Genomic DNA, 27,790 nt, shown 5'->3' with positions numbered 1-27,790 from the left:
ACATTCTCCTATGTAAAACGTAAAAGTTTCCCCTGACATTAAATCTAGTTGTGTTCGACTCTAGGTGGTGGTGCTCATCTCCATTTTAAAGCCGAGGAGCCAGCGTTGTCCGTAGACACCGCCAAGGTCATGTGGCCAGCATGATTGCATGGAGCACCGTTACCTTTCTACAGAAGCAGTACCTATTGATCTACTCATACTTGTATGTTTTTGAACTGCTCGATTGGCAGAAGCTGGGCCTAACAGCAGGAGATCACCCCATTTTCAGGATTTGATCCGCCAACCTTTCGGTCAACAAGCTTAGCACGTCAGTGGTTTAACCCGCTGCGCCACCCTAGATAGGAAGTTCAAATTCTGAGAAAAGCTTAAAAAATAAGTAGAATGTGTGGGATTTTGGTAATCAAAGTGCATTCTTACTATTAATTTATTATATAGCACCTTAAAAGATTCCATAAATACCTAAATACCCAATAGATGGCTTGTGTTTTAGGTAAAACAAATCCTCCTTCAGCCTCCTTGGGCTACTCAAGTGCCTTTCCAAAACATTTTCAGCTTCGTACCACAAAATTGAGTAATAATCTAGCAATGCTCTCACAGTCAGTAAGTTCTTCCTAATGTTCAGATGGAATCTCCTTTCTTGAAGTTTGAAGCCATTGCTCCACGTTCTAGTCTCCAGGGCAGCAGAAAACAAGCTTCCTCCCTCCTCCCCATAAATATGTGAGAGGAAGTCATAGAGAGGAGGAAGCAAGCTTGTTTTCTGCTTCCCTGGAGACTAGAACGCGGAGCAATGGCTTCAAACTACAAGAAAGGAGATTCCATCTGAACATTAGGAAGAACTTCCTGACTGTGAGGGCTGTTCAACAGTGGAACTCTCTGCCCCGGAGTGTGGTGGAGGCTCCTTCTTTGGAGGCTTTTAAACAGAGGCTGGAAGGCCATCTGTTGGGGATGCTTTGAATGCGATTTTCCTGCTTCCTAGGAGGGGGTTGGACTGGATGGCCCATGAGGTCTCTTCCAACTCTAGGATTCTATTATTTTTGTTACAAAACCTGTTTTTAACAACAAAAACAAACACAAACAGACCCTAAAAGGGTAACTATGATTGGCTTAGCTGCAGTGTAAATGTAAAAATGCATTAACATAATTAGTAATGCAGGAAAGGTTTTTTTTAAAAAGGTTAATAAGCTCACATGGAGAAAAAGTGTTCTATCAACTCACACATCGGTGCATCTACCCTGTAGAATTAATTCAGTTTGACAACACTTAAATTACCATGACTCAATTCCACAGAATCCTGGGAATAGTATTTTTACAACTTATTTAGTGAAAGAGTGCTGGCAGTTTAAAGTGGTTTCGATTTGCATTAATTCTACAGTGTAAATATACTCATCTTTAAGAAAACGCAACCTCTGCACTAGGTTAATGTATTGATAAGTAAAATACCCAACCTATGAAAAACAGAAACACAAGCTGGAGATTTGAATCCAAGAGAAGTGTTCCATCAGTGTAAGGATGGATTTAAGTTAGAGTTAATTGTAAATAAAATATAAAATATATGCACTAAATGAAATATTGCACATCACTGCAGTTTATTTCTTAGGGAGCCAGCATGGTGTGGTAGTTTTGAGTATTGAAAAGACACAACTGGACAGAGACAGGCCCAAGCAAACACATTAAACAGAAATTAATTTAACATTTATTCTGTGACACATACACATGCAATATGCAGAGAAGAAATGATTTTCTATTAAAACATTTATTTTAGACTTTTAGAAGATAAAACAGTAAAGAGAACATGCAAAGCAAAGCTCCACGCTGAATTTTACAGCCATTATTCTTCTACTCGGCTATTAATTCATGCTGCCACTGTTTATTCTGATACATAAGCAACCTTTGAATTCTGGAGTCGTTGTGCACATCCAGAACAGGAAAGGATACCTTGCTTTGCAGGTCGACTATCTTCATCATCATCACTTTCCATACACCGCTTCCGTCCAGTACCCACATACTTCTTCAGGGATTCTGCAGAAAGGGTACGGCTTCGTTTGTCAGGATTCTCATGCCTTATTTCTTGTTTTATAGCTGCAACTGTGTTCTCCTATATTAAATAGAGAAAGATAATTATATGAAAAGCAGAAGCACAAACCGGGGATTTTAACCTAAGAGAGGTTTTCCATCAGTGCTAAAATGAAGTTTGAGCAAATCTATATAAATAAAAATGTAATGTTCGTTTGTGGGATTAACAGAACTCAAAAACCACTGGGGGAATTGACACCAAATTTGGACACGATACACCTAACAACCCAATTTATGTCCTCCACTCAAAAAATTGTTTTTGTCATTTGAGAATTGCAGTTGCTGGGATTTATAGTTCACCTACAATCAAAGAGCATTCTGAACCCCACCAACGATGGAACTGAACCAAACTTGGCACACAGTTCCCCCATGACCAACAGAAAATACCGGAAGGGTTTGGTTGGCATTGATGTTGAGTTTGGGAATTGCAGTTCACCTACATCCAGAGATCACTGTGGACTCTGGATCCTGTGGACTCTGGGGTTGGACTGGATGGCCCATGAGGTCTCTTCCAACTCTTTTGATTCTATGACTCAAACAATGACGGATCTGGACCAAACTCTACACGAATATTCAATATGCGAATACTGCTGGAGTTTGGGGAAAATAGAATCTTGACATTTGGGAGTTGTAGTTGCTGGGATTTATAGTTCACCTACAGTCACAGAGCATTCTGAACCCCACGAACGATAGAACTGGGCCAAACCTCCCACACAGAACCCCCATATGGGCCACAGCAACACATGGCGGAGGACGGCTAGTATATATAAATAAAAATGTAATGTTCGTTTGTGGGATTAACATAACTCAAAAACAACTGGACGAATTGACACCAAATTTGGACATAATACTATCAGGCTAACGAGTGACCATCACTCATAAAAACTCTGAAAATCACAGTGGAAGAGACTTAAAAAGCCAAAAAATAAAAAATACATTACAACGTATGCGCAAAGCCACCTATATACAAATATACACATACATACACACACGAAATACATATACACAGACTGGTCCACAGCAACGCGTGGCAGGGGATGGCTAGTTATAAATATAATTATTAAGACAAAGTGATGTATAAATGAGAAATCCTTGACCTGTTTCAAGAAAGTTGCTAAAAACACAGCTATGCACTCTGCCATATGGAGAAGAGGAAGACTTAATACACCCCGACATATATCACCGTTGAGATACATTAAATTCTATCTATCTATTGACCTCAGCCTATTAGTTGTTGGAAACCATCCTATCACTTCATCCAGGTCCAGTTGTTTTAAGTTTTTTGTTTTGTACTAGCAGTCCCCTTGCTGTGGCCCACATGGGAGTCCTGTGTGGGAGGTTTAGCCCAATTCTATCGTTGGTGGGGTTCAGAATGCTCTATAATTGTACGTGAACTATAAATCACAGCAACTGCAAATGTCAAATGTCAAGATTCCATTTTCCTCAAACTCCACCAGTGTTCATATTTGGGCATATTGAGTATTCGTGTAGAGTTTGGTCTAGATCCATCATTGTTTGTGTCCACAGTGCTCTCTGGATGTAGGTGAACTACAACTCCAAAACCAAAGGACACTGCTCACCAAACCCTTCCAGTATTTTCTGTTGGGCATGGGAGTTCTGTGTGCCAAGTTTGGCTCGATTCCATCATTGGTGGAGTTCAGAATGCTCTTTGATTGTAGGTGAACTATAAATCCCAGCAACTACAACTCCCAAATGACAAAATCTTTTTTTTAACTGAAGGGCATACATTGTATTGTTAGGTGTCTTGTGTCCAAATTTGGTTTCAATTTGTCCAGTGGTTTTTGAGTTCTGTTAATCCCACAAACAAACATTACATTTTTATTTATATAGATTAGACCAAAATATGAAAGCTGTTCTGAAATGACTTCACATAGGCCCCTGCCATATAAAATACAGATTATCTACTTTGAACTGGATTATATGGCAATGTAGACTTTGAACTGCCATAAAATCCAGTTCAAAGCAGATAATGTGCATTATCTACTTTGATAATCTGGACTATATGGCAGTGTAGAAGGGGTTTTAGACATGCTTGTTGGTCATTTTGAAGATGACAGTGCTGGATATCACTCATTGGCCTGATAGTATTGTGCCCAAATTTGGTGTCAATTCGTCCAGTGGTTTTTGCGTTATGTTAATCCCAAAAACGAACATTGCATTTTTATTTATATAGATACTGTTTTTCTTATGTGCCTTCAGATCATTTCCAATTTATGGTGACCCCAAAGATTTCATGGCAGAATGTGAGGCTCAGAGAGTAGAATTCAATGGACAAGTAGGATTCAAACCCTGGTCTCCAGAATTGTAATCTACTTTTCGAACCACTACACCCTACTGGATCTCATTTATACCTATAACTGTTGTTGTTATCTTATTCTACACCTTCACAATGGAAGGAGCCAATCACTTCACATCATTGAAATTAACTTACAACATTTTTTTGTGTGAAGAAAGCTTTCTGGCAAAAGGTTGGGTGTGCTTTTTCAACAGCAACCACCATAAGCTCACCCTGCCCCCAGCCAATATTTCCATTCAATCTTAAGGGATTGGTTATGACTTAGATTGCTCTTAGCAGTTAAAACATACATCCTTGGCATCCTGCCCCAAAATTATCAAGTTACACATACTTAATGCTGCCTTTTGACATTGTAGCTTGGTTCAAGTTAGATTAAATTATAGAGCTGGTATCTAGAGAGGTTTGTCGACACACATTAAGTGCTTCTGCCCACACAGAAGAGCTTTATCTCCCACTGCGCTGTTCATATTAGCTTGGACATATAGTCCCACAGGGATCTTTTTGCTTCCTACAATAAAAAGGCTTCTGTTGGTCCTCAGGGGGCATTCAGGCATATGAGGACAATTCTTTGCAGCACAATTGTGGTCTGGATGCACACATCCTAAGTCTCTCAGGGACAGCAATTGCTCACCCCTGATTTAAGCCTAGGCTCCAAGTCTGAATGTGTATACAGACAGAAAAAGAGGATAAGTAGGGTATTGTGGTTTCCAAGCTGTATGGCTGTGTTCTAGCAGCATTTCTCCTGACTCGTCTGCATCTGTGTCTGGCATCTTCAGAGGTACGAAGAAAAAAGGGTGCCCCATGCAGATATGCTGGCAAAATATCAGAGACGTTTATGACAACAGGCTCCACAGCATGGAAAATGGAACAGGAGCGCCTCCCCATGGCCGGAGTTGAGTATTGTCTCAAGATGCCAGAGATGGAAAAGGGGAAGGGAACCTTATCTGTGTATTGTATGTCTGTTAGTTGTGTAAAGTTGTTTGTTTGTTTATTTATTTATGTAAAGCTTTTGTATCCTGATCTTCTCTACCTCCGTAGAGGGACTCAGACCAGCTAACAGCAATGATTCAATAACAATACAATCTAAAACATCGTACAGCAACAATAAATTAAAATACATATAGACTAAAATACATAAAAACCAGTTCGTCAAAATAAAATCATGTCCAACTCAGTCCGCATATGTGGTCGATAACTTTAGTCAATTGCCAGTCTCCGCCGTCATTCTGGGAATGCCTCGTTCCATAGCCAGGATTTCACTAGCTTCCTGAAGGTCAGGAGGGAGGGGGCAGATCTGATCGCAATTGGGAGAGAGTTTGATAGCCGGGGGACCACCACAGAAAAGGCCCTGTCTCTCGTTCCCACCAGACGCAATTGCGAGGGTGGTGGGACTGAGAGCAGGGCCCCTCCAGAAGATCTTAACAGCCTTGATGGTTCATAGGGGAGAATATGTTTGGATAGGTAAAAGCATTTTATGTTTGCCTATATGTGTACTGTAACCCGCTCCGAATATCTCCGGAAAGACAAAGCGGAATATAGAGTGTATTCGTTTATTTAATTTTACTTTATTTTATTTATCTGAAAATGCTGCTAGAACGCTGCCATACAGCCTGGAAACCCCAGTGATTCTGGTTGTGAAAGCCTTCGACAATAGAAAGAGGATAAGCATATGCATGTATTTACACACATACAGAGATGCATACACACACCTATAAACACAGACTCACAGCCTATGCCTAAAATGTACTATTGCCATCATATATTAGCAAAATGTAGAAAATACGTAATAAACTATTCATTTGTCTGCCCTACTATTGAGTGACTGGAGACACATGCCAGTGTTTAGTAATGGCTTTTCTAGGCATTGTGAAGACACATTATTTCTATCAAAGTAACATAAATAGAATTTTATTGCCTTTAAATCATTATCATAATCTTTATTTATATCCTGCCACCATCTCCCCAAAGGGACTCAAGGCGGCCCAAAGAAAACCCCCAAGTGCTGAACATAAAATAAACAATACATATGCATATAAACGATGACAATATAAATTTACAACAGTGAATATACATAAAACATCACATAATTTTTTAAAAAAGATTCATAAAACGCAGCAGTGTCTGCAAATAAAATGTGCGGTCTTAAATTAACAATCTAAGGCCTGTCTAAAAAGCCATGTCTTTAGACTAGATTGAAAAGCTTGGAGAGTGGGGGCTAATCTAATCACTCTAGGGAGGACATTCCAGAGTTGGGGAACCACCACCGAGAAGGTCCTCTTTCTCATCCCTACCAACTGTACTTGGGACAGTGGTAGGCTTCAATGTTGTATCCATTAGGTAGAAAACACTAACTTCCAGTTGAGAACAGAATTCTAATAAACTATTTACTGTTGGTTGTTGTAGCTGAAGCTTTCAAGAAAATGAAAAACAAAACAACTTTCAGAAGTGTGATCCTGATTTTTCTGGAGAGTATCCATTGCGCATTAACTACACCTATTTTACACACCTATGTTGCTGCATCATGCTCATTCAGACTGTGTCCTGGGGCCAAAATAAATATTAACTGTTCCAAAAAGCAACAAAGCAACTCTTGTATTTTCTATATTTTTCTGTTCTGTCACAAGTGGCACATTTTAAGTTTGGGATCTGAGAACCACGAACCTACTTTATGCATGTCTAAGCAATGTTATTTCTACCTCTAAAACAGGGGTTCTCAACCTTCCTAATGCTGTGACCCCTTAATACAGTTCCTCATGTTGTGGTGACCCCCCCCCCCCCCACCATAATATTATTTTTATTGCTACTTGAAAACTATAGTTTTGCTAATGTTATGAATTGTAACGTAAATATCTGATATGCAGGCTGTACTTTCATTCACTACACCAAATTTGGCACAAATACCCAATACGCCTAAATTGGTGGGGTTGGTGGGAGGGTTGATTTTGTCATTTGGGAGTTGTAGTTGCTGGGATTTATAGTTAACATACAATCAAAGAGCATTCTGAACTCCACCAGTGATGGAACTGAACCAAACTTGGCACACAGAATTCCCATGACCAACAGAAAATACTGGAAGGGTTTGGCGGGCATTGACCTTGAGTTTGGGAGTTGTAGTTCACCTACATCCAGAGAGCACTGTGGACTCAAACAGTGATGGATCTGCACCAAACTTGGCATGAATGCTCAATATTCTGCCCAAATGTGAACACTGGTGGAGTTTGGGGGAAATAGATCTTGACATTTGGGAGTTGTAGTTGCTGGGATTAATAGTTTGGTGGGCATTGACCTTGAGTTTGGGAGTTGTAGTTCATTTACATCCAGAGAGCACTGTGGACTCAAACCGTGATGGAGCTGCACCAAACATGGCATGAATGTTCAATATTCTGCCCAAACGTGAACACTGGTGGAGTTTGGGGGAAATAGACCTTGACATTTGGGAGTTGTAGTTGCTGGGATTTATAGTTCACCTACAATTATAGAGCATTCTGAACCCCACCAATGATAGAATTGGGTCAAACTTCCCACACAGAAACCTTATGAACAACAGTAAATACTGTTCTCAGATGGTCTTTGGCGACCCCTCTGACACTCCAGACCCCCAGGTTGAGAAACCCTGCTCTAAAACAAGAGAAAACATTATTTACCCAGCAGGCCCCATTTGCCTTAGCAATAAACAGAAAAAGTCTTTGTCAATTTTTTTTTTAGTTCTGGTAGCCATGAAAACTTCATTTAACCCCCCCCCCCTTATATGGCCCTTCTAGCACCTCTATTACCCGTATGGCTTTTGGATCCCTGCCTAACACGATTCAGTCTTCGTGACTGCATCCCTCCTATGAACTGACGCGAGCTTTAAAATCTGCCGGGGAGGTCCTCCTCTTGGTCCCACCACTGTCACAAGCATGGTTGGTGGGGACGAGAGAGAGGGCTTTCTTGGTGATGGGCCCACAAATTTGGAACTTCCTCCCCAGGGTGATTAGACACTATCCTCCTTTTATAGGGACTTGAAGACATGGCTCTTCTCAATCAAGCCTTTGAGGATATTTAGCCCCTAGTTGTCCTGCATAGCAGTCGCACATCCTGCGCTTAATCCCATGCCCTCTCTCAATTACTGCAGCTAGCACTTATTTTATTCCTTATGTTTATAGCCCGGCCATAATTGCAGTAATTTACTGCCACTGTTAGAGGATCGTAGCTTGATTGAGTCTGAATTGTTTTTATATGTGCATGTGTTTCATTTTAATGTATTTTATATTTGGTTCACTTTTATGTTTTTTAGGCACTTTGTGCCATCTGTAAGCCAACCCAAGTCCCTTCGGGGAGATGGTGGCAGGATATAAGAATAAAGTTGTTGTTATTTGGGCAGCACGATTAACACAACTGAAACTTTTGAGAATAAGAACTGGAAAATTAAACACTTACAGAGACTTCTATCACAGCTTCCAATTCCTTCACCAGCGTTTTCAGCCTCCTAATTTCATCATCCTTTTGCTCCACGATCTGATTTAACTCTTGGATGCCTTTGTTCTGTTGAGTCATTTTCTTTATATATAAAAAGCCAAGAAGTTCAAGCTTAGAGAAGCCAGAATATTTGTAAGTGGTTGTTGACAAACGCAAAATCATTTCAGACTGATATTTCTTGGTTTCACAGACTATGGTTTACTAAACTGAGAAAGGCTGTCATGGGTCAAGATTCAACAATACAGTAAAGCGTAGTAAATAAGTTAAAAACATATTTACCTCAACAGCATCATGAAGAATTTTAGTAGATTCACTCAGTTTGTCATCTTTCATTGTCTCTGCTATAATGAAAGAGTTTTTAACAATATTAAATGACAAAAATACAAGAATTTCTCAGATTTTTTAAATCAATGCATCGAACAGGGCAACTATCTCAGTTGTACTACTTCTGTTAATGGTTTCTATTCAGAGTATAACCTCTTAAAGAGGACTAAAATCTATTGGCTCAAGTATGGGAAAAGATTGCCTTTTAGGCTACACACATCTTATACTACACTCACTTCCTCCATCCTGACATGATTCCAACGCTGCTTCCATTATTCGTATTTAGAGTTGCCCAAAGTCCTCCTCCCCACACAATTACTTGGAATTAAATGTAGGCCTTTTCCCTAAAATCTAGGCCAACATTTTATAGCGAGACCCATGAAGAACGATGCCCTGTCTCCTCTCTCCATGCATGCACGACTCAATGCCATACTGCCAGGGGCCTCTGATGTGATCAAGCGGTGCCCAGAAGGAGAAAATGGTCAACAAATAAAGATCTGGCTATGTTTCAAGAGAGGGTCCATAATAAAGAAGTCATCCTCTAAAATAATAATAATAATAATAATAATAATAATAATAATAATACTTTATTTATACCCCACTACCATCTCCCGAAGGGACTCGGTGCAGTTTACATGAGGCCAAGCCCACAGTACATAATAACAAAAGCAATAACGAAAACAATCAATACAACATAAATCACAAACAATAAACAATAACACACAAGCATTTAAAAACCTATTGCCAGGCCAAATATAATAATTATTTTTTTAAAAAAATAACGCTGGGCATGAACAAGGTAGGATATGACGGTATAGGGCTTCCAAGGAGAGATGAGGGAACGCAGTCAGTCCTAAATCAGTGGTAAAGTGCATTTAGAGGGCATATTACTGAGAGTTTTCCTTATTCTGGGAAGGCACACTGGAACAACCACATTTTCAGGCTCCTCCTAAAGACTGCCAGAGTTGGGGCATGTCTAATGTCCTTGGGGAGCAAGTTCCAGAGTCAGGGGGCCACCACCGGAAAGGCCCTCTCCCTCGTCCCCACCAATCACGCCTATGAAGGTGGGAGTGTGAGAAGGGCCTCTCCAGATGATCGAAGAGATCGTGTGGGTTCGTACACAGAAATGCGGTCACGCAGGTAGGCAGGTCCCAAACCGTTCAGGGCTTTGTAGGTAAGAACATGCACCTTGAATTGGAACCAGAAAATGAACGGCAGCCAGTGGAGCAACAGGAGGGTTGACCACTCTCTGTAAGTCGCATCAGTTAGTAACCTGGCTGCCGCCCGTTGTACCAATTGAAATTTCCAGGCCGTTTTCAAGGGCAGCCCCACGTGGAGTGCATTACAGTAATACAATTTGGAGGTGACTGAGGCATGGACCACCCTGGCCAGATCCGACTTCACGAGGTACGGTCGCAGTTGGTGCACGAGTCTTAATTGTGCAAAGGCCCTCCCGGCCACCGCCGACGCCTGAGCTTCAAGTGTAAGTGATGAGTCCAGGAGGACACCCAGACTGCGGACCTGTGACTTCAGGGAGAGTGCAACCCCGTCTAGCACAGGTTGCCACCCTATACCCCGATCTGGCTTGCGATCGACCAGGAGTACCTCTGTCTTGTCGGGATTGATCCTCAGCTTCTTCCTCCTCATCCAGACAGCCACAGTGGCCAGGCACTCGTCCAGCACCTGAGGGGCTTCCTTGGAGTTAGGTGGAAAAGAGTAGTAGAGCTGGCACCCAACTCCAAAAGTCCGGATGACCTCTCCCAGCGGTTTCATGTAGATGTTGAAAAGCATGGGGGACAGAATGGAACCTTGCGGGACCCCACAGGTCAAAGGCCAGGGGTCCGAGCAGGTGTCTCCAGCTTCACCATCTGGGAATGACCCTCCAGGAAGGACCGGAGCCACGGCAGAGCCGTGCCCCCAAGACCCATCCCGGAGAGCCGTCCCAGAAGGATACCATGGTCGATGATATTGAAAGCCACTGAGATGTCCAAGAGAACCAGCAGGGTCACACTCCCCCTGTCCAGCTCCCTGAGGAGGTCATCCACCAAGGCGACCAAAGCCGTCTCGGTACCGTGACCAGGCCTAAAGTCAGACTGTGACTGGTCCAGGTAATCGATGTCATCTAGGAATCCCTGGATTCCTTCTGAACTTCTCCTGAAAAACCTCTAGAGATCCTGATGACATCATAACTGAACACCCAGGTATTAGAATGTATCTGAACACCTCTCAGCTGTCCTGCATTTAGACAGGGTCACTTAGTCATCATATCAAAGGAGAGTCTCAACAGGAGTAATGTGAGCTCAGTGGTTAAAGAGACATTTTGCAAGAGAGGTGCTAAATTATTTCCTCTGCAATGACATAAAAATACATATGTATGCATAATTTGAATTTATGCAAGTACATGACACTACCCAGTTGCCAGGCTGTGGTTCTTCTCTCTGTGCTCACCTTGATTCCTGCGCAAAAGTTCCTCTCGTGTGCGAGACAGCTCAGCTGTAACTTCAGCCAATTGTTTTTCAAGCCGTTCAATCGTTATTTGAGGTTCTTCCAAGTCTTGAATTGCTCTGTACGCAATGGCCGCCTGATTCTTAATATCAGAGACATTATCTTGCAAAGAATCCACCATACAAGCAAGATTAGAAGCATCTACCAACTCTGCAGTTTCATCTCCCTTAGTGCAAGAAAGAGAAAATAAAAGGCTGACATGAAGAGCAATTCATACAGATCTGTAGGATATGACACCTCAGTCACAACAGAAGGCAACTAGTGTCTTTCCATAGAATATGTCAACATGTCTGGGGACATGGGTTAGAATGTCCTATATATAGATAGATCAGTTTATTGATTAGTCCACTGACCATATCGACAATAAATGACAAAAACAATTATATACAGACAAACAAATGCTAATCACTATCCTAAAACTCCTATAATGATTAACTAAAATAAATTAAAACACAATAAAACTTGATGAAATAATATACTTGGTACAACTGGATTAAATTGAAGATGGAAGTAGAGGGAAAAGTGTATATAATCCCTTTTCCTTGAAACATATGCATTTACCCAATTTTCCATGTCTAAACATATTTTTCTTTCAGTATTATAACTTTGTTTGCTTTCTGACCTCATCACAGTTCAACAGTAGCTGGAAGGCCACACAGTCTCCACTTTTTGCATTTGCAATAAAGTACAGTGTAAGATTTACCTGTGTTACGTCCAGAACAGTAGCTTCAGTCTCTGGAACATTTTCTGCTTCTTCTCCTTCATTTGCCAGTTGTGTACATTTGTTCACCAGATTCTTGTAAATCTGCATGCGCTCCTCGCGGTTCTCCATAATTTCTTGACTATGATATAGAAACAACCAAAATATAATAGGGTCCTTCTCCTGTATCATTTCACAAACAAAACCCCCCTTTTGAAACAAGTCATGTACCCATTAAATGGTTTGTTCACAAGCAAATTGCCCAGAAACCTGTTAAAGGCTTCCCCCTAAACTAGAAACCCCAGAATTCTACAGGAGACAGCAACCAGATTTAAAGTGGATTCATTCTCTGGTGTGGTGAGGTTTTATGGAGAATAGATAGAAAATAATATTTGCCATTTGTGACTCATTTTGCACACACACCCCCCCAAAAACCCCAATTTCCCCCTTTTCTGTCAGGATTATTTGATTATGCATGTGTGTTTTTCAATGAGTTTCTATGTAATTTAAGATGGATTAAGATGTATTTCAAGATGGATTCTATTTTGCTCTTTTGTGTATTAAGAAAACATAGTGCTGAGGCAGAGAAAATGTAACTTTGACAGAAATGAGATAACGTGTTCTCTGGCTGGGAAGAAGAGGGAGGATCTGGTCTCAGCCAGAAGTCAGATAAGCAGATGTTCAGAAACTGTTGTTTGTGCCTAGTAGTTCCTGTCTGTTGCTTGCTGTGAATGGACGTGTGTAGATGTACTTAGTAAACTTAGTTTTCTGTTGTAACTAAAAGCTTGCAGAGTCCTGATTTCTGAAACACAGTGTCTGCTGATCTAGCAATCCTTCCGCTGGCAAAGTTTCAATACTCTGACATTTTCTGCACAGAAAAAAATATTTTCTACATGCCAATAGTGCCATTCTTTATGCAAATACCCAAAGTTGGATTTTGTTTTGTGGTAAAATTAATTCCCAAAATGCCAATAACCCTTGAAAAGCTGCCCAGTTTTTGAGGACTGTATCACAGAGGGGTAGGAAATATTCCAACAAGTATGACATTTGCAAAGTTGCAGTGCTGTTTGACCTGCATGTGCAGATCATCATGATGGTCACTGTCCTAGCAGCAGAAAATCAGTGTTTCCGACAGATCAGCAAAAGTGGATCAAGTGGGCTACAGGAAACATGTCCAGCATCCCCCAGTGGTTCTCAGGCCAAAGAGACTGTGCCAAAAGGCTGTATGCAGCTGGAAGATCAGCCAAGTAATATGCCACACAATTTAGGTTTTCCCTTATGCTTTCAGCCTAGAATTTGCAGACTGCTTTTTGGTGGATAGGATTCGGTTTGGATGCATGCCAAACTTTGCGTCAAAAAAGTTTTCTGTATTACTCTAGAAACATAAGAAGAGCAAACTTACTTGCGATTATTCTCTTTTGCAGCATAGTACCGAGTAAACTCCTCCATAACTTCTCCCCGAATTTTTATCTCCAAGAGTAGCTTATTTTTTCCTTCTTCAATCAACTTGTTTTTTAGCTTCTCTATTATACTGAGTAGCCCCTAGACATGAGCACAAAGAGCAGAATCAGTATAGGAAAAACATTATTCGGTATTTGTTTCTATAGGATGTTTGTTAAGCTTGTGAATTTGTCTTGGATAAGAAGCCCCAAAGCCTACTACCACCAAAGAAGAAACAAAAATACTTTTAATGACTAAGATGACTCTCCTTTGCAACAATAAGAAAGGGATTTATACAGAGAGAACAGGTCAGAGAGAACTTTATTAAGTTCAAAATGCAAGTAGCCTGGATCCTTCTCATATCTAGCATTCATTTTATATCAAACCTCAATGCCTTAAAACAGAAGTGTCAAACTTGTGACCCTCCAGATGTTTGGTCCTCCAACTCCCAGAAACCCTGGCCAGCTTGTCCAGTTGCCAGGAATTCTGGGAGCTGATGTCTAAAATACCTGGAGGTCCACTGCCCTAGAGGATATGGGGGCATTTTTAGATCATAAATTGACCATAGGCATAAAAATGGGGTCTCAACCTCCTAATGCCATGACCCCTTAATACAGTTCCTCATCTTGTGGCAACCCCCAAACATAAAATTATTTTTGTTGCTACTTCAAAACTGTAATTTTGCCAGTTATGAATCATAATGTAAATATCTGATATGCAGGATATATTTTCATTCACTGGACCAAATTTGGCACAAATGCCACCATTTGAATACTGGTGAGGTTGAGAGGGGGGATTTATTTTGTTATTTTAGAGTTGTAGTTGCTGGGATTTATAGTTAACCTACAATCAAAGCGCATTCTGAACTCCACCAATGATGAAATTGAACCAAACTTGGCGTACAGAACCCCCATGACCAACAGAAAATAATGGAAGGATTTGCTGGGCATTGACCTTGAGTTTTGGAGTTGTAGTTCACCTACATCCAGAGAGTGCTGTGGACTCAAACAATGATGGATTTGGACCAAACTTGGCACGAATACTCAATATCCTCAAATGTGAACACTATTTGAGTTTTGGGAAAATAGACCTTGACATTTGGGAGTTGTAGTTGCTGGGATTTATAGTTCACCTACAATTAAAGAGCATTCTGAACCCCACCAATGACAGAATTGCGTCAAACTTCCCACAAAGAACCCCCATGCTTTCAAGGGACTTGCTGGTGTGAGCCTTCCTCCAGTCTCGCACACTCTCCCTCGCCTGCACACGCGTACCACGCTGCCATGTGCCAAGCACACCTGCTCTCAGAAACAATCCTCCCTTTGGCTGAGAGGCCAGCCAATCACAGTGGAGGTGGGCTTTTAGTGGGAGGATTCGCTATCTGTTTTCAAAAAGGAAGAGGACAGGCGGAGAGATCTTCAGCCTTCTCTGCCAACGGGGTTCCTAAGAACATCAAAAATACATTCTCCAATGGCCTTTGGCAACCCCTGTGAAATACACTCTCGGCCCACCCAGGTGTCCCAACTCCCAGGTTGAGAAACGCAGCTCTAAGGTAAAACCAATTTTAATGTGCCCCCACCCAGCCCCTGGCAGTTGCTTACCAGTGCTTTAAATATACAAGAATATCAGAACACCAAATATTTATAATAATTTAAAAAAACATGTATTACCAACAAAAATATACATACAACTGGGATGGAAGTCTTTGGTTCCTCCCAGTGTCATGGACCTCAGTTCCCAGCAGACCTAGCCACCATAGCTAATGCTATGGCTTTACTGGAGTTGTAGTCAAAATTACATGGAAGCTTCCTGCCCTGATCATAGGGAATTAAGAAAGACCTGCTTTACATATCCAGTTCAGCTCAAATTCTTAGCAGAGAGCGAAAAGACAGAGGAAAAGGATATGGAAAAGTGAACAAATTTTCCGTTTTCCCATTACAGATCGACACTCTAAGTGAAGGAATTCAGACACACATTTGGGTGCATTCCTCATCCCATCATCAAACCCTTCTCCATACTAATCATGTCCCAAAGAATGCAAAATGAAAAATGTCTCACTAGCAGAAACCACTTATTTGAACCCCTCCAATTAAACAGTGGTTCCATTTTTTTTAATAGGAACCACTTTGACCAGGGACCACGCTCCAACATTAGTACCAAAAGGGTTACAGAGTTTTTGGTCAACTTTAGATTTGGTTTCATTATTTGGGGTGCTAGTTCAGAAAATGGCATTGGATAGACCACATCAGCTCTAGATTCTGATACAGAACATATACCACCCAGTAGTTGGCATCTGCTCACCCACAGAAAACCTTATTTATTAATCCTCAGCACTATAATAGGGTTTTGTGAAACCAGTCTCTTTCGTTGCAACAGTGTAGACCGTGGACCATATTTTAGTTCTTGCGGACCACTGGTGGTCCATGAACCACAGGTTTGGAACCATTGAATTAGAACAGGAGTCCTCAAACTTTTTAAATAGAGGGCCAGGTCACAGTCCCTCAAACTGTTGGAGGGCCGGATTATAATTTGAAAAAAAGTAATGAATGAGTTCCTATGCGAACTACACATATTTTATTTGTAGTGCAAAAAAACTTAAAAACAATACAATAATTAAAATGAAGAACAAGTTCAACAAATATAAACTTAATAGTATTTCAATGGGAAGTGTGGGCCTGTTTTTGGCCGATGAGATAGGATTTTTGTTGTTGTTGTGTGCTTTCAAGTCATTTCAGACTTAGGTTGCCCCTGAGCGAGGGCTGAGTAAATGAACTTGGAGGGCATCCGGCCCTCGGGCCTTAGTTTGAGGACCCCTGAATTAGAATAAAACATTTTGAGGGTGGGAAGAGATATTCTAGAGGGTCCTGAAGACTGCACATAGGGGCCACCAAGGGCTACACTTTGCCCTCCCAATTTAGGTCATCGTATCTACTTTTATGACTCAAGGACATACCTGATATTCTGCTTTTCCAATGATGATGTCACTGTCTTCATCTTCTGTTTGGCTGGGCATCTCTTCTTCATCCTCATACTCATTTTCTTGTGTGTTTTCTGCTGTGCAGTTTACATCATGTACCCCACTGTTCTCTTCTTCTGGCTCTTCTTCATCTTCCATCACATCTTCCAGTGCTCTTTCCCACTGAATAGTAGCTCTTTTAATGGGTAAACATCCATCCACTTCGGTGCTCACTTCAGATTCTGCTTTGACAGATGTTTGGTTCAATTCCTCTACTTGAGGAGAGTTGGGAGAATCTAAGACCATGACCTGTTCAGTAAGCAAGTTGAGAAGATATTAAAAATTAGAGCAGTCAGTTACCTGAGCTACTGTAAGGTTTTCCTGTCTACACAGTAACTTGAAAAGTTTCCCAGAAGTATGCAAAACTTTCTTCTGGGACTACTCAAGACCATGCCATACAATTTCTCTGGCATATGACCTCGTGATTAAAATTTGGTGATTTCAATTCTTCCTTTTTTCTTATTTGAATATAACTCACGTTTAATTTAATTTTGATCATGTTACCATTGTATGTATCTAGGTTTTTAATTGTATTACTATTCTATTGTGTTTTAGATCTTTAGCAGCATTGTATCACTTTAGCAGCATTGTATCACAATACATTTTAATGCATGTATTGTTAAGTTTCATTCACACTTCAGCTGGAATGCTATGGCCAGTTTTGGTCACCACAGTTCTAGAAGGATACTGACAAGCTGAAATGTGTCCAGAGAAAAACAATAACAAAGGTCAAAGAGATGGGAATCAACATTTAAGAAGAATAGTTTATGATGCTGGGCATGTTTAGCTTGAAGAAGAGTGAAAGGTGACACAAGAGCCGTTTTTAAATATCTAAAGATATAGTCTGTAGAAGCTGAAAGATGTTTTCTGCTGCTCCAGAGTCTAGAACACAAACTATTGGATCCAAATTATAAGAAAAAAAAAATTTCATTTAAAACTTATTTCCTGTAAGAATTGCCCAATATGTTTTTCAGTTGCTTACAGATAACACTATGTAACACAATTTTTGTTCCTGGATTACAAATGTTATTTCCTAATTGGTTCTATCATAAAAAAATATGGAAAAAGTTGGTTAAACTGCAAAAAACTTTTTTTTTTTGCCAGACATCCTGCAGCACGTTTTACTATATGTAGTTTTTCAATGAATACTTCATAGTCTCAACCAATTCAACAAAGTTTGTGGCAGCCACAAAAATGAAGTTTCTGGAGCATAACAATGACTTTCAAAGTAAGTACCGCACAATTAAAAGGAAATACACTTTCAAACCTAAAACTGATTTTTTTTCTAATTTGTTACAAAGTGTAAAATTGTTAGTATAAGCAACAACCAAGGATTTTATATGCCAGTGCTTGTAAGCTGAAAGCTGCTTGTCGTTTAATATCCCATATCACTTCTTTCTACTCTTGTTGAACAGTTCTCTATTTTTTTCAGTTTGCCTCTATTACTATCTCTAAATAAAACAAGTGCCGTACATACTTGAGTATAAGCCGAGTTTTTCAGCCTCGGTTTTAGGCTGAAAAAGACCCTCTCCGGTTATACTCAAGTCAAGGTTATTTATTATTTTATTCTATTATTATTACATTTATCATTTTACTCTATTATTATTACACTTATTATTATATTTATATATTATATTCATTATTTTACTTAATTATTACTACATTTATTTTTGTACTCTTTTTATTTTTACATTTATTATTTTACTTTATTATTATTGGAAGGATATGTAAGCACATTTACATTGAAGAAGGTTAGAATAATGGTTTAATCAGAGTGGGACAGTCTTAAGTTATGGTACAGTTTTATGTAAATACTAGCCGTCCCTGCCACGTGTTGCTGTGGCCCAGTCTGTATATATGTGCTTTGTGTATATATTTGTGTATATATGTATGCTTGCGTATATATATGTGGTTTTGCGCATGCATTGTAATGTATTTTTAATGTTTCCGCTTTTTAAGTCTCTTCTGCTGTGTTTTTGTGTTTTTATGAGTGATGGTCACTTGTTGGCCTGATAGATGTATTGTGTCCAAATTTGGTGTCAATTCAACCAGTGGTTTTTGAGTTATGTTAAATCTACAAACAAACATTACATTACATTTATATAGATTCAAAAATATTTAACCTACTGATGCTTCAATTAATATAATTTTATTGGTATCTATTTTTATTATGAAATTTACCAGGAGCTGCTGCATTTCCCACCTTTGGCTTATATTCGAGTCAATACGTTTTCCCAGTTTTTTGTGGTCAGCTTTTATTTGGGTCAGCTTATATTTGAGTATATATGGTACATATTTTATCCAATTCCACCCAGATTTCTGAAAGATCCGAATCTAAAACCGTTAGGCAAACTGCAGGCTACACATGGCCCCAGTCCATTTTTACATCCTTGATTCCCCTCTAATACCCTCCAAATGGCAAGGATTCTCCATTTCAAACTTCCATATTATCCAGGCAAAAAACTGTACAAAAAATCACACGCAAGCTATTGCCCATGCACAGCAGCTTTGCCTGATTCTTCTCCCATGACCCTCAGTCCTGCAAACCTGAACCAAAGCAGTCAAGGTTGGAACAAAAAAACGAGCAAACCAAGACCAGAAGAAATTTCCTGTCTGGAAGAGGGAGGAAATTGGTGTCCCGCCCTCCCCGTCCCATGTCCGCTTTGATCCAGACACCTTCCCCATGTAGTCAAATGAAATGATTTAAAAGCAACTAAAGGTTTAACCTTTAACAACAAAAAAACCTAAATTACCCAGTGAGATTATGATTTGGAAACTAAGGCTATTACGCCACAAATACTTGTGCATTAAAACACCCCATTGGAGAGGAGTAGGCTTTTCTTCCAAGTAAAAAGCAGAAATGGGTTGACACTGCGCACACACCTTTCATAACTACTCTTGAGATCCCCCAGGGGCAGTGATGCACTACAACACCCAAAGCCATTTTTGAGCCTGTGGGCTTTTGCTGATCCAGTCATTTGCTTGCAATTACTCTTTGATCACACTTACCTTTTGAGCAATTGACGAAAACTTGAGCACGTTAAGCGTTTCATCATACGCTGCAGCACTCTGGCTGACATTAACTAACATGCACACTTTTCCTTTGCCACTGAAGAAACCTTGAAAGAAGTGAGTTAGCTTGCTTTCTCGAAAGGGAATATGCTGCTGCAACCTAAAATAAGACAAGCATGACATTGCATGAGTTGCCATGGTTCTCAGAAGCAATTTAAGTTCCCAGACTAACAACTGTGCATTTTAGCGGTGAAAAGGGGACAAATCTCAGACATTCCAACCCTCGTGACCAAAATACTTGTTTTAGTACTGACTATATCTATTTTTGCCTTATTTTTCCTTTATTATGATTCATATCACACAGGGATATATGAAGCATACCAGCACAAACATTTCACCTATCTACCTATGGGTACTTCTATACCAGTGGTTTTCAACCTGTGGGTCCCCAAATGTTTTGGCCTTCAAATCAGCAGGTAAACTGGCTGAGATTTCTGGGATTTGTAGGCCAGATGTTCTATATTGACTACTTAAGTCAGTGCCTCTTTCATCAGCCCCACAGTGGTGAAACGCTGCATAGGGCTGATCTAACTTACCGTATATTCCAGCATATAAGACAACTGGGCATATAAGACGACCCCCAACTTTTCCAATTAAAATATAGAGTTTGGAATATACTCACCGTATAAGAGTACCCCTCTTCCAACGCACACCAAATAAAATTTTTAAAAGCATCAGATTTGATTTCAATATGGTAATTTTTCTATTACTGTACCTCCTTCTCTGCCTCTCAGATCTCGCACATGCAACACTTCACTGCAGTCTTCAGGATCGAGATCTGAGAGGCAGAGGAGGAGGTACGGTAATAGAATACAAGGGCGGGCCAGACAGGTAAAAGAGGTGTGTTTTTCTGGGCCCAGAGCCACTCTATCTCTTTTTTTCCATACCCCGGGCACCCCGGACACTTGCAGCTTGCTCTGCCCTTCACTTACACCTTCCCGATGAGGCGCCCCTTCACCTCACCATCGGGACCACATTAAGTCCACGAAATCCTGATGAATGGATTTTCTTCTACCATACTAGTACAGCATCGCTCTTAATGCTTTCATACAGTCAATGCATACGGAGGGACGTGGCCACTGCCATTTTTGAGCTCCCCCCACAATATGCAGCAACCACAGATTCTCCAATCCAGATTGGAAATTTCAGCACCCGCTCTATAAGACGACTCCCAGCGTATAAAGACGACTCCCCCATATAAGACGACTCCCATACATAAGGCTACTCCAGTGTATAAGACGACTCCAGCGTATACAGAGGCAGCCCTAGGTAATTTTCAACGGTAAGCAAACAGTATTTTGCCCCCCCCCCCCCAACCAATCATTGATATGGAGCAGGAACGAGAGGGGCTAGGCGAGGCTCAAGGGCCCGGCCCCTTCGGGAAGAGGATCGCCCGGCAGTGAGGCAAGGAAGCCGAGGCTCCCCCCGGACTGCTAGGGCTGTTGTGAGCCAAGGGGGTGCTCCTCAAGTGGCGTTCGAGGGGCATTTACAGAGGTGCCTCTGCGCCCCCGGCAAAAAAAAGTGTACCGCAACCGCTTACTTTGCGTAATAGACGAGCCGCCCCTGAGCGTATAAGACAGCCCCTGACTTTAGAGATTATTTTCTTGGGTTAAAAAATAGTCTTATATGCCAGAATATACAGTAATCTGAGGGAAGGCCACCCTAACGCAGCCTTATCCCAGGTTAAGCTAAGTCAGAGGAAGCCCCAAATCCTGACTCAGGATTTGAACTTTCCCCAATTTATGGACTTTGAAGTTACTGAGCTAGTTTCTAAACATATCTGGCTATAGACATCTTAACAGAGAAGTGGCTCTCCCCTTGGCTCCATTAGCATGGTGTCACTCTGATTTCTCCATGGATCAATGTGACTACTGTGTCTTATTACTTAACTAGTAATATTTCAGAATGTCTTATTATTTTGAATAAGACATTATTCAAATGTCTTGGATTTGTTTTGGGGATTTGGGGAGTTGGTTATTTTTGTCTTTGTTCAGCTTATCATGGCAATGAATGTTTGCTGATATCTGTTATTTTATTATTTACTAGCCATCCCCTGCCACACGTTGCTGTGGCTCAGTCTGTGTACATGTGTTTTGTGTGTATATATTTGTGTATTTGTGTATATCAACAACAATTCTTTATTGATTAGTCAATTTTAACCATATCAAAACATGCAAAACATACACACTTGCCCATACATACAGTAAAACCATATATGAATACAAGGCATCCTGGCCTGTCAACCCACTCCTAAATGATTGTGCAACTACAAGATAAAAAAAATTAAAAGCTTCTCGGCCTTTTGGCTAAGATCAAGTGTAGTATATGTGTATATATATGTGGTTTTGCGCATGCGTTGTAATGTAATTTTGGGGTTTTTTTTAACTTTTTAAGTACTTTCCACTGTGTTTTCCAGTGTTTTGATGACTGATGGCCACTCGTTGGCCTGATAGGTTTCTCGTGGCCAAATTTGGTGTCAATTCGTCCACTGGTTTTTGAGTTATGTCAATCCCACAAACGAACATTACATTTTTATTTATATAGAAGGAATCATTCCCTTCTCTGCATCAAGTGGTGAAAGGCAAGAACTAGCCTGTCCTGGAAAAAACGAAAAGAAGCATTGATCCCCTCTACTCTCTCTGTCATGGCAACACTTCTGGAGGGGACAAGCTGGCAGTAGCGAAGGGCTTTTCCATCTCCTCGGAATGACCCTTGGCTTATCCACGGTTCATGTCAAAATCCATAATTTTGACCCCAAACTTGCTCTTAGCTTATACATGAGTAAATATGATAAGTTGGAAATGCAATGAATGTATACCAGATAAAAACATAAATTTTCCCACTGCCACAATACTCTTAGCATTTGTGTTCACTTTATATTGAAGGCCAGCTAGAAAGACCTTCCAATTCCCCTGATGTGAAGCTGAAAAGTCCACCAGAACCTACTTTGATTGTTGAGTGGTCTTCAAGGCACTGATGCATTTGCCTAGAATAAGTAATGAGTTGTTAATGTTCCCACTCTCTTTTAATCGGTTTCCTTCATTGTGGGTTCTGGCACAACGCTCTGAGCCAGCAAGGTCACATAGAAATAACCTGGAGGTAGACAAATAGGTTGGCATGTTACCTTATGTTCAAGAAGCAACAATGACTACAGTTGGACTCCTGTATCCACAAATTCTGCATCCATGCATTCAACCATTAATGGCTTAAAAATTGCTTTTTTAAATTTCAAAAGCAAACCTTGTTTTTGCCATTTTATACTAGGAACCAATTTTTACAACAGTATATAATGGACCTTGAGCAACCATAGATTTTGGTACCCATACAGAGTCCTAGAAACAAATCCCAGTGGATACCAAGGGCCCACGGTACTTTCAACAGAAAGATTACTTACTCATTGACCTGCATGACTCGAGTTGATTCAGAATCGATTCTTAGCATTTTCACAGTGAATATGCTGTGGCTGAAAGATAAATGTAAAATCAAGTCACTTTTATTTATTTATTTATTTATTTATTTATTTATTTATGGCATAAATAATTAAGTTGTTTGTTTACGAAATTTATATCCCGCCCTTCTTACCCTGAAGGGGACAAAAGGCAGCTTACATAATTGACATTATTCCATGCCCAAACAATAATAACAATTAAAAGCAATTAAGCAACAATTTAAAGCAACATTAAAACAACATATGTAAACATTAGACAACAATTGTGCATCCAAAGACAGACAGTCAAATAATAATTCATCACCCCAGGATCAATTCCAACTGTATTGCACAGATAATTATACTGGGCCAAATGCTTACTCCCAAATACAAATTTTCACTTGTTTGCAAAATGACAGGAGTGAAGGGACCAATTAAATACCATTAGGGAGGGAGCTCCACAGCCGAGGAGCCACCATTGAGAAGGCCCTGTCTTCACGCCTGCGACTGTTATGGAACAATATCTGAAGACATTGTTGTCTTCACACATTAAGCAAAAAAAAGTCTTCCAATATTAATAAAATAAGATTTTAAAGAACTTGAATACTTCCACTTAACTAGCTATGCTGTGATTTAGCAAAAAAAGGCTTTAAGAGGCAACTGTGCTGAGCAAATAGATATATATTCACATCTAAGCCAGGTTACAATTTGCTGAATCCTGGCTTGCTGTTGTGTCCAAACCCATCTCCACAAATAAATCGTGAATTGTGAGCCAGACAGAAATCACAGTTAGAACCCATTATTTATTATTAGCTCACAAATTCCACCTTCTTTAAATTATATAGTTCTTTCTGCGCCCCAAAATGTGGGTTGTATCCCCAGTTTCCACCATGAAACAAGAATTCACAAAACGATCAGGAGTGAAAAAGATAGTAGATGCAATAATATCCATACATAGTTGCAGGTTAGCTCAGCTAAAGTATGTTTAGAAAATTTGTCTTAAAGAGGTAATCCGAAACTGATTTTTTGAGACTGTGGTTAAGTTCAACAATAACTTGCAGACAATAGCCTCGGTTACTCAAAATTGCAATTGAAAGAATCTAAAAATCACATTGGATGAGGAAGGGTATATGTAATCCTGCAGAAAGCTATGCTCACTCACTACACCAAGGGTAAAGGAAAGTGGTCCAAAAGACCACCATATTTAATGAGTTTCGTTTAAATGGTTGGGAGATTTCTGGAAATATTGCCTGGAGTAATGGCTTCCTTTTCCGATTCACCAAACTGCCCAAGAATCAGAAGCGTAAGCCAGAAGTACAGCCAGAAGTTACTTCAACTTCTGAACTGAAAATGTAGCGGTGCGGCATACCATGGGGGTAAAAACATGGCTTGTTTTTTGCTTCCCTGGAGACTAGGATACGGAACAATGGCTTCAAACTACAAGAAAGGAGATTCCATCTGAACATGAGGAAGAACTTTCTGACTGTGGGAGCCATTCAGCAGCGGAACTCTCTGCCCAGGAGTGTGCTGGAGACACCTTCTTTGGAAGCTTTTAAACAGAGGCTGGATGGCCATCTGTCAGGGGTGCTTTGAATGCAATATTCCTGCTTCTTGGCAGGGGATTGGACTGGATGGCCCATGAGGTCTCTTCCAACTCTATGATTCTATGGTTCTTGTCTCCAACACCCTACAATAATTTATAGGCCAGTTCACATGGCTCCAGTACTAGTGATTTAACTTGTGATCTATCAATTACACTATGTAACAAAATTAGAAAAAAAATTCCTGGTTGAAAGTGTTATTTCCTGATCAATTGCACGGTACTTTGAAAGTAGTTGTTATACTCCAGAAACTTCATTTTTGTGGCTGCCATGTACTATGTTGAATTGGTTGAGACTGGATGAGATATTCATTGGGAAACTATAGCAAAATGTGGTGTAGGATATCCCACAAAACCAAAAAGATTTTGCAGTTTAACAAAACTTTTCCATGTTCTTATGAATCAATTGGGAAATGACATTTATAATCCAGGAACAAAAATTGTGTTGCATGGTATATGAGCCCTCCATGCAATTAGAACCCTCTGAACAAGATACGAATATTAGACTGGGTTTTATTGATGAAATACATCAGAAAGGATGGTGTAAGGATCATTTAAGTTTTTTAACAAAAAAAACCCATTATGCTATTAGATTCAGCATGTTCCATTTTTACCTTCTGCTGGAATTCGAATTCAGCTTCGTTGAGGCAAAACTCTGATGCTTCAGACCCAGCTTCATGAGTTTAAAGGCTTCTTTAAATTTTGAAACCTGAACCCATTGCAGATCTTTAAGGAATATCAAGAGTACTTTATTAAAGACTGCACATAAAGCATTTCATATGAATACAACAGACAAGTTAACGAGTATAGGAAACAGAAATGTTGGGTTTAAGACCTGATTTACACATGACCTGGATTAGGCCAGCCATCCACTGATGTTACAAAAATGTATTAGTTTTTTACTACTTTTTATGTGATGAGACCATCTATCTCAATTAAACTGGAATATATATGGGAGGATGGGGTTTGAGGTAATGGCAGAAAAGAGCTAATTATATGTTTCTGTGCATGACTAAGCAGGCAGGCAGATATGCTATATACCCAGGCCACAACAACAACAACAACAACTAATAATAATAATAATTTATTTATACCCTGCTCCATCTCCCCCAGGGGGACTCAGGGCGGCTTACATGAGGCCACACCCATCAATACAATAAACACAATATTACACAAAAGCATAACACAATATAACACAAAGCATAACAGAACAAAAAATCATAAAATGCAAAACCAAAATAATAAACAAAACAGCAGTATAAAATCGGACATTAAACACGCAGGAATTACACGGGCAAGGCCAAGTTTAAGGATAAAAATTTAAAATTTCAAAACACTGGGAGATTGGGCAATGGAAATTATTGGGGAGGGAGATCCAGATTGAGGAAGGAATTAATTGCACGAACCATAAAATAAAGTGCTTCTGAGGTCATTTGTGCAAAATTTGATCAGGGAGTGTCTTACATTCAATAATTGAAGGCACATTGGAATAACCAGGTTTCCAGATTCCCCCTGAAGATCGCCAGTGTGGCAACTGTCCTACAAATATACAGGCAGTCCCCAATTTATGAACAAGATAGGTTCTGTAGGGTTGTTCTTAAGCTGAATTTGTATGTAAGTCAGAACAGGTACATTTTGAGTGTAACCAGCCATATATATATGATTGGGATAGCATAGAGAAAGGTTAAAGATCACTACTGACTGAAAGGTCATGAGTTCGAAGCCAATCTGGGTCGGAGTGAGCTTCTGGCCAATTGTGTAGCTTGTTGTCGACCTTTGCAACCCGAAAGACAGTTGCATCTATCAAGAAGGAAATTTAGGTACCACCTATGTGTGGGGAGGCTAATTAAACAATATTTACGAGGCCATAAAAAAAATCTCCAGCAAAAGCATGTGGGGAATGCGGAAAGTACTTCATCAGTGTCGCAGATGGACGGTGAAGCAACAGCTCCCCTGGTGGCCAGAAGCTGGAATGTTAAATAGCCTCTGACTGTCTATATGTGTTGTGTGTCTATGGCATTGAATGTTTGCTGTGTGTGTACATTGTAATCCGCCCTAAGTCCCCTGCAGGATGAGAAGGGCGGAATATAAATACTGTAAATGAAAAAAGAAAGGTTAGCATCCTTGTGGTGTTTCTTTTGCTATCTCTGCCCCTATTCAGAAGATTTCACCTCGCTTCCTGTCTCGTGTGATAATCGGATTTTGAAAAATGTGGTTTCTTGTGGAAATAGGGATTAGTGTTAAGTCTTTGGTGGAGACCCCTTAATAACTCTTCCAGCACTGAATTTCCCTCCTGCAGGATAGATTTCTCTCATTTCCTGTGTCTCACCCACGTTCTCAACTATGAGTCATTTGTAAGTCAGATGTTTGTAACTTGGGGACTGCCTATATATTAAAATCTGATTGATCTTAATCTTTTCTAAAATGATTCTGTCAACAAATCTACCTAAGGTTGCAACATTTCTACAACAGAGAGAAATTATTTTCAGAATGATTTATTTAACAGATTCTTAATGGAACAAAATTAAAACTATTGTCAGTGGAAGGCTGTCCCAAGCTTTATTTTTAAATGAGGTGAGGGGAGCAGGGGATACAGTCAGAGCCAGATAAAAATCAGCAATTTCATGTTATTCACTATTGTCTTTTCATCCCAAACCTGTAAATATTTATTTGGAAATATGTCTTCTTTGAATTCATTCAGATCACCTCTACAGTGAATCATCACAAATATTATAGTTAAAGTCTCTCTGGCACAAATATTATACTTAAACACAACAGTACTAGTCCGTGCTTTTGTAGCCAGGAATAAAATTCACACAAACACACACACACACCTATCTACCAATCTTGTGTTGTCA

At 40.0% G+C, this 27,790-nt stretch overlaps 1 protein-coding gene and 1 pseudogene across 2 annotated transcripts in view; one reads left to right on the top strand and one right to left on the bottom strand.

Moving 5' to 3' along the window:
• KIF20B (kinesin family member 20B) overlaps nucleotides 1-27,790 on the bottom strand; it is a 78,401-nt gene that overhangs the window by 32,151 nt on the left and 18,460 nt on the right. For both annotated transcript variants that reach the window (XM_060768750.2, XM_060768751.2), the window contains exons 9-19: nucleotides 25,547-25,658; nucleotides 23,300-23,368; nucleotides 22,852-22,998; nucleotides 19,843-20,005; nucleotides 16,771-17,082; nucleotides 13,780-13,919; nucleotides 12,381-12,519; nucleotides 11,621-11,843; nucleotides 9,128-9,189; nucleotides 8,810-8,929; nucleotides 1,936-2,095 (exon numbers count right to left, since the gene is read on the bottom strand). In XM_060768750.2, the coding sequence (XP_060624733.2) occupies nucleotides 1,936-2,095; nucleotides 8,810-8,929; nucleotides 9,128-9,189; nucleotides 11,621-11,843; nucleotides 12,381-12,519; nucleotides 13,780-13,919; nucleotides 16,771-17,082; nucleotides 19,843-20,005; nucleotides 22,852-22,998; nucleotides 23,300-23,368; nucleotides 25,547-25,658 (1,647 nt within the window). The remainder of the gene's footprint in view (nucleotides 1-1,935; nucleotides 2,096-8,809; nucleotides 8,930-9,127; nucleotides 9,190-11,620; nucleotides 11,844-12,380; nucleotides 12,520-13,779; nucleotides 13,920-16,770; nucleotides 17,083-19,842; nucleotides 20,006-22,851; nucleotides 22,999-23,299; nucleotides 23,369-25,546; nucleotides 25,659-27,790) is intronic.
• On the top strand, nucleotides 22,192-22,346 carry LOC137096753 (U2 spliceosomal RNA; annotated as a pseudogene).

Source organism: Anolis sagrei, chromosome 3 (genome assembly GCF_037176765.1).
Source record: "Anolis sagrei isolate rAnoSag1 chromosome 3, rAnoSag1.mat, whole genome shotgun sequence".
Classification (NCBI taxonomy): domain Eukaryota; kingdom Metazoa; phylum Chordata; class Lepidosauria; order Squamata; family Dactyloidae; genus Anolis; species Anolis sagrei.
Note: the sequence above shows the minus strand (reverse complement) of the source record. Positions and strands in the feature narration are given on the sequence as shown.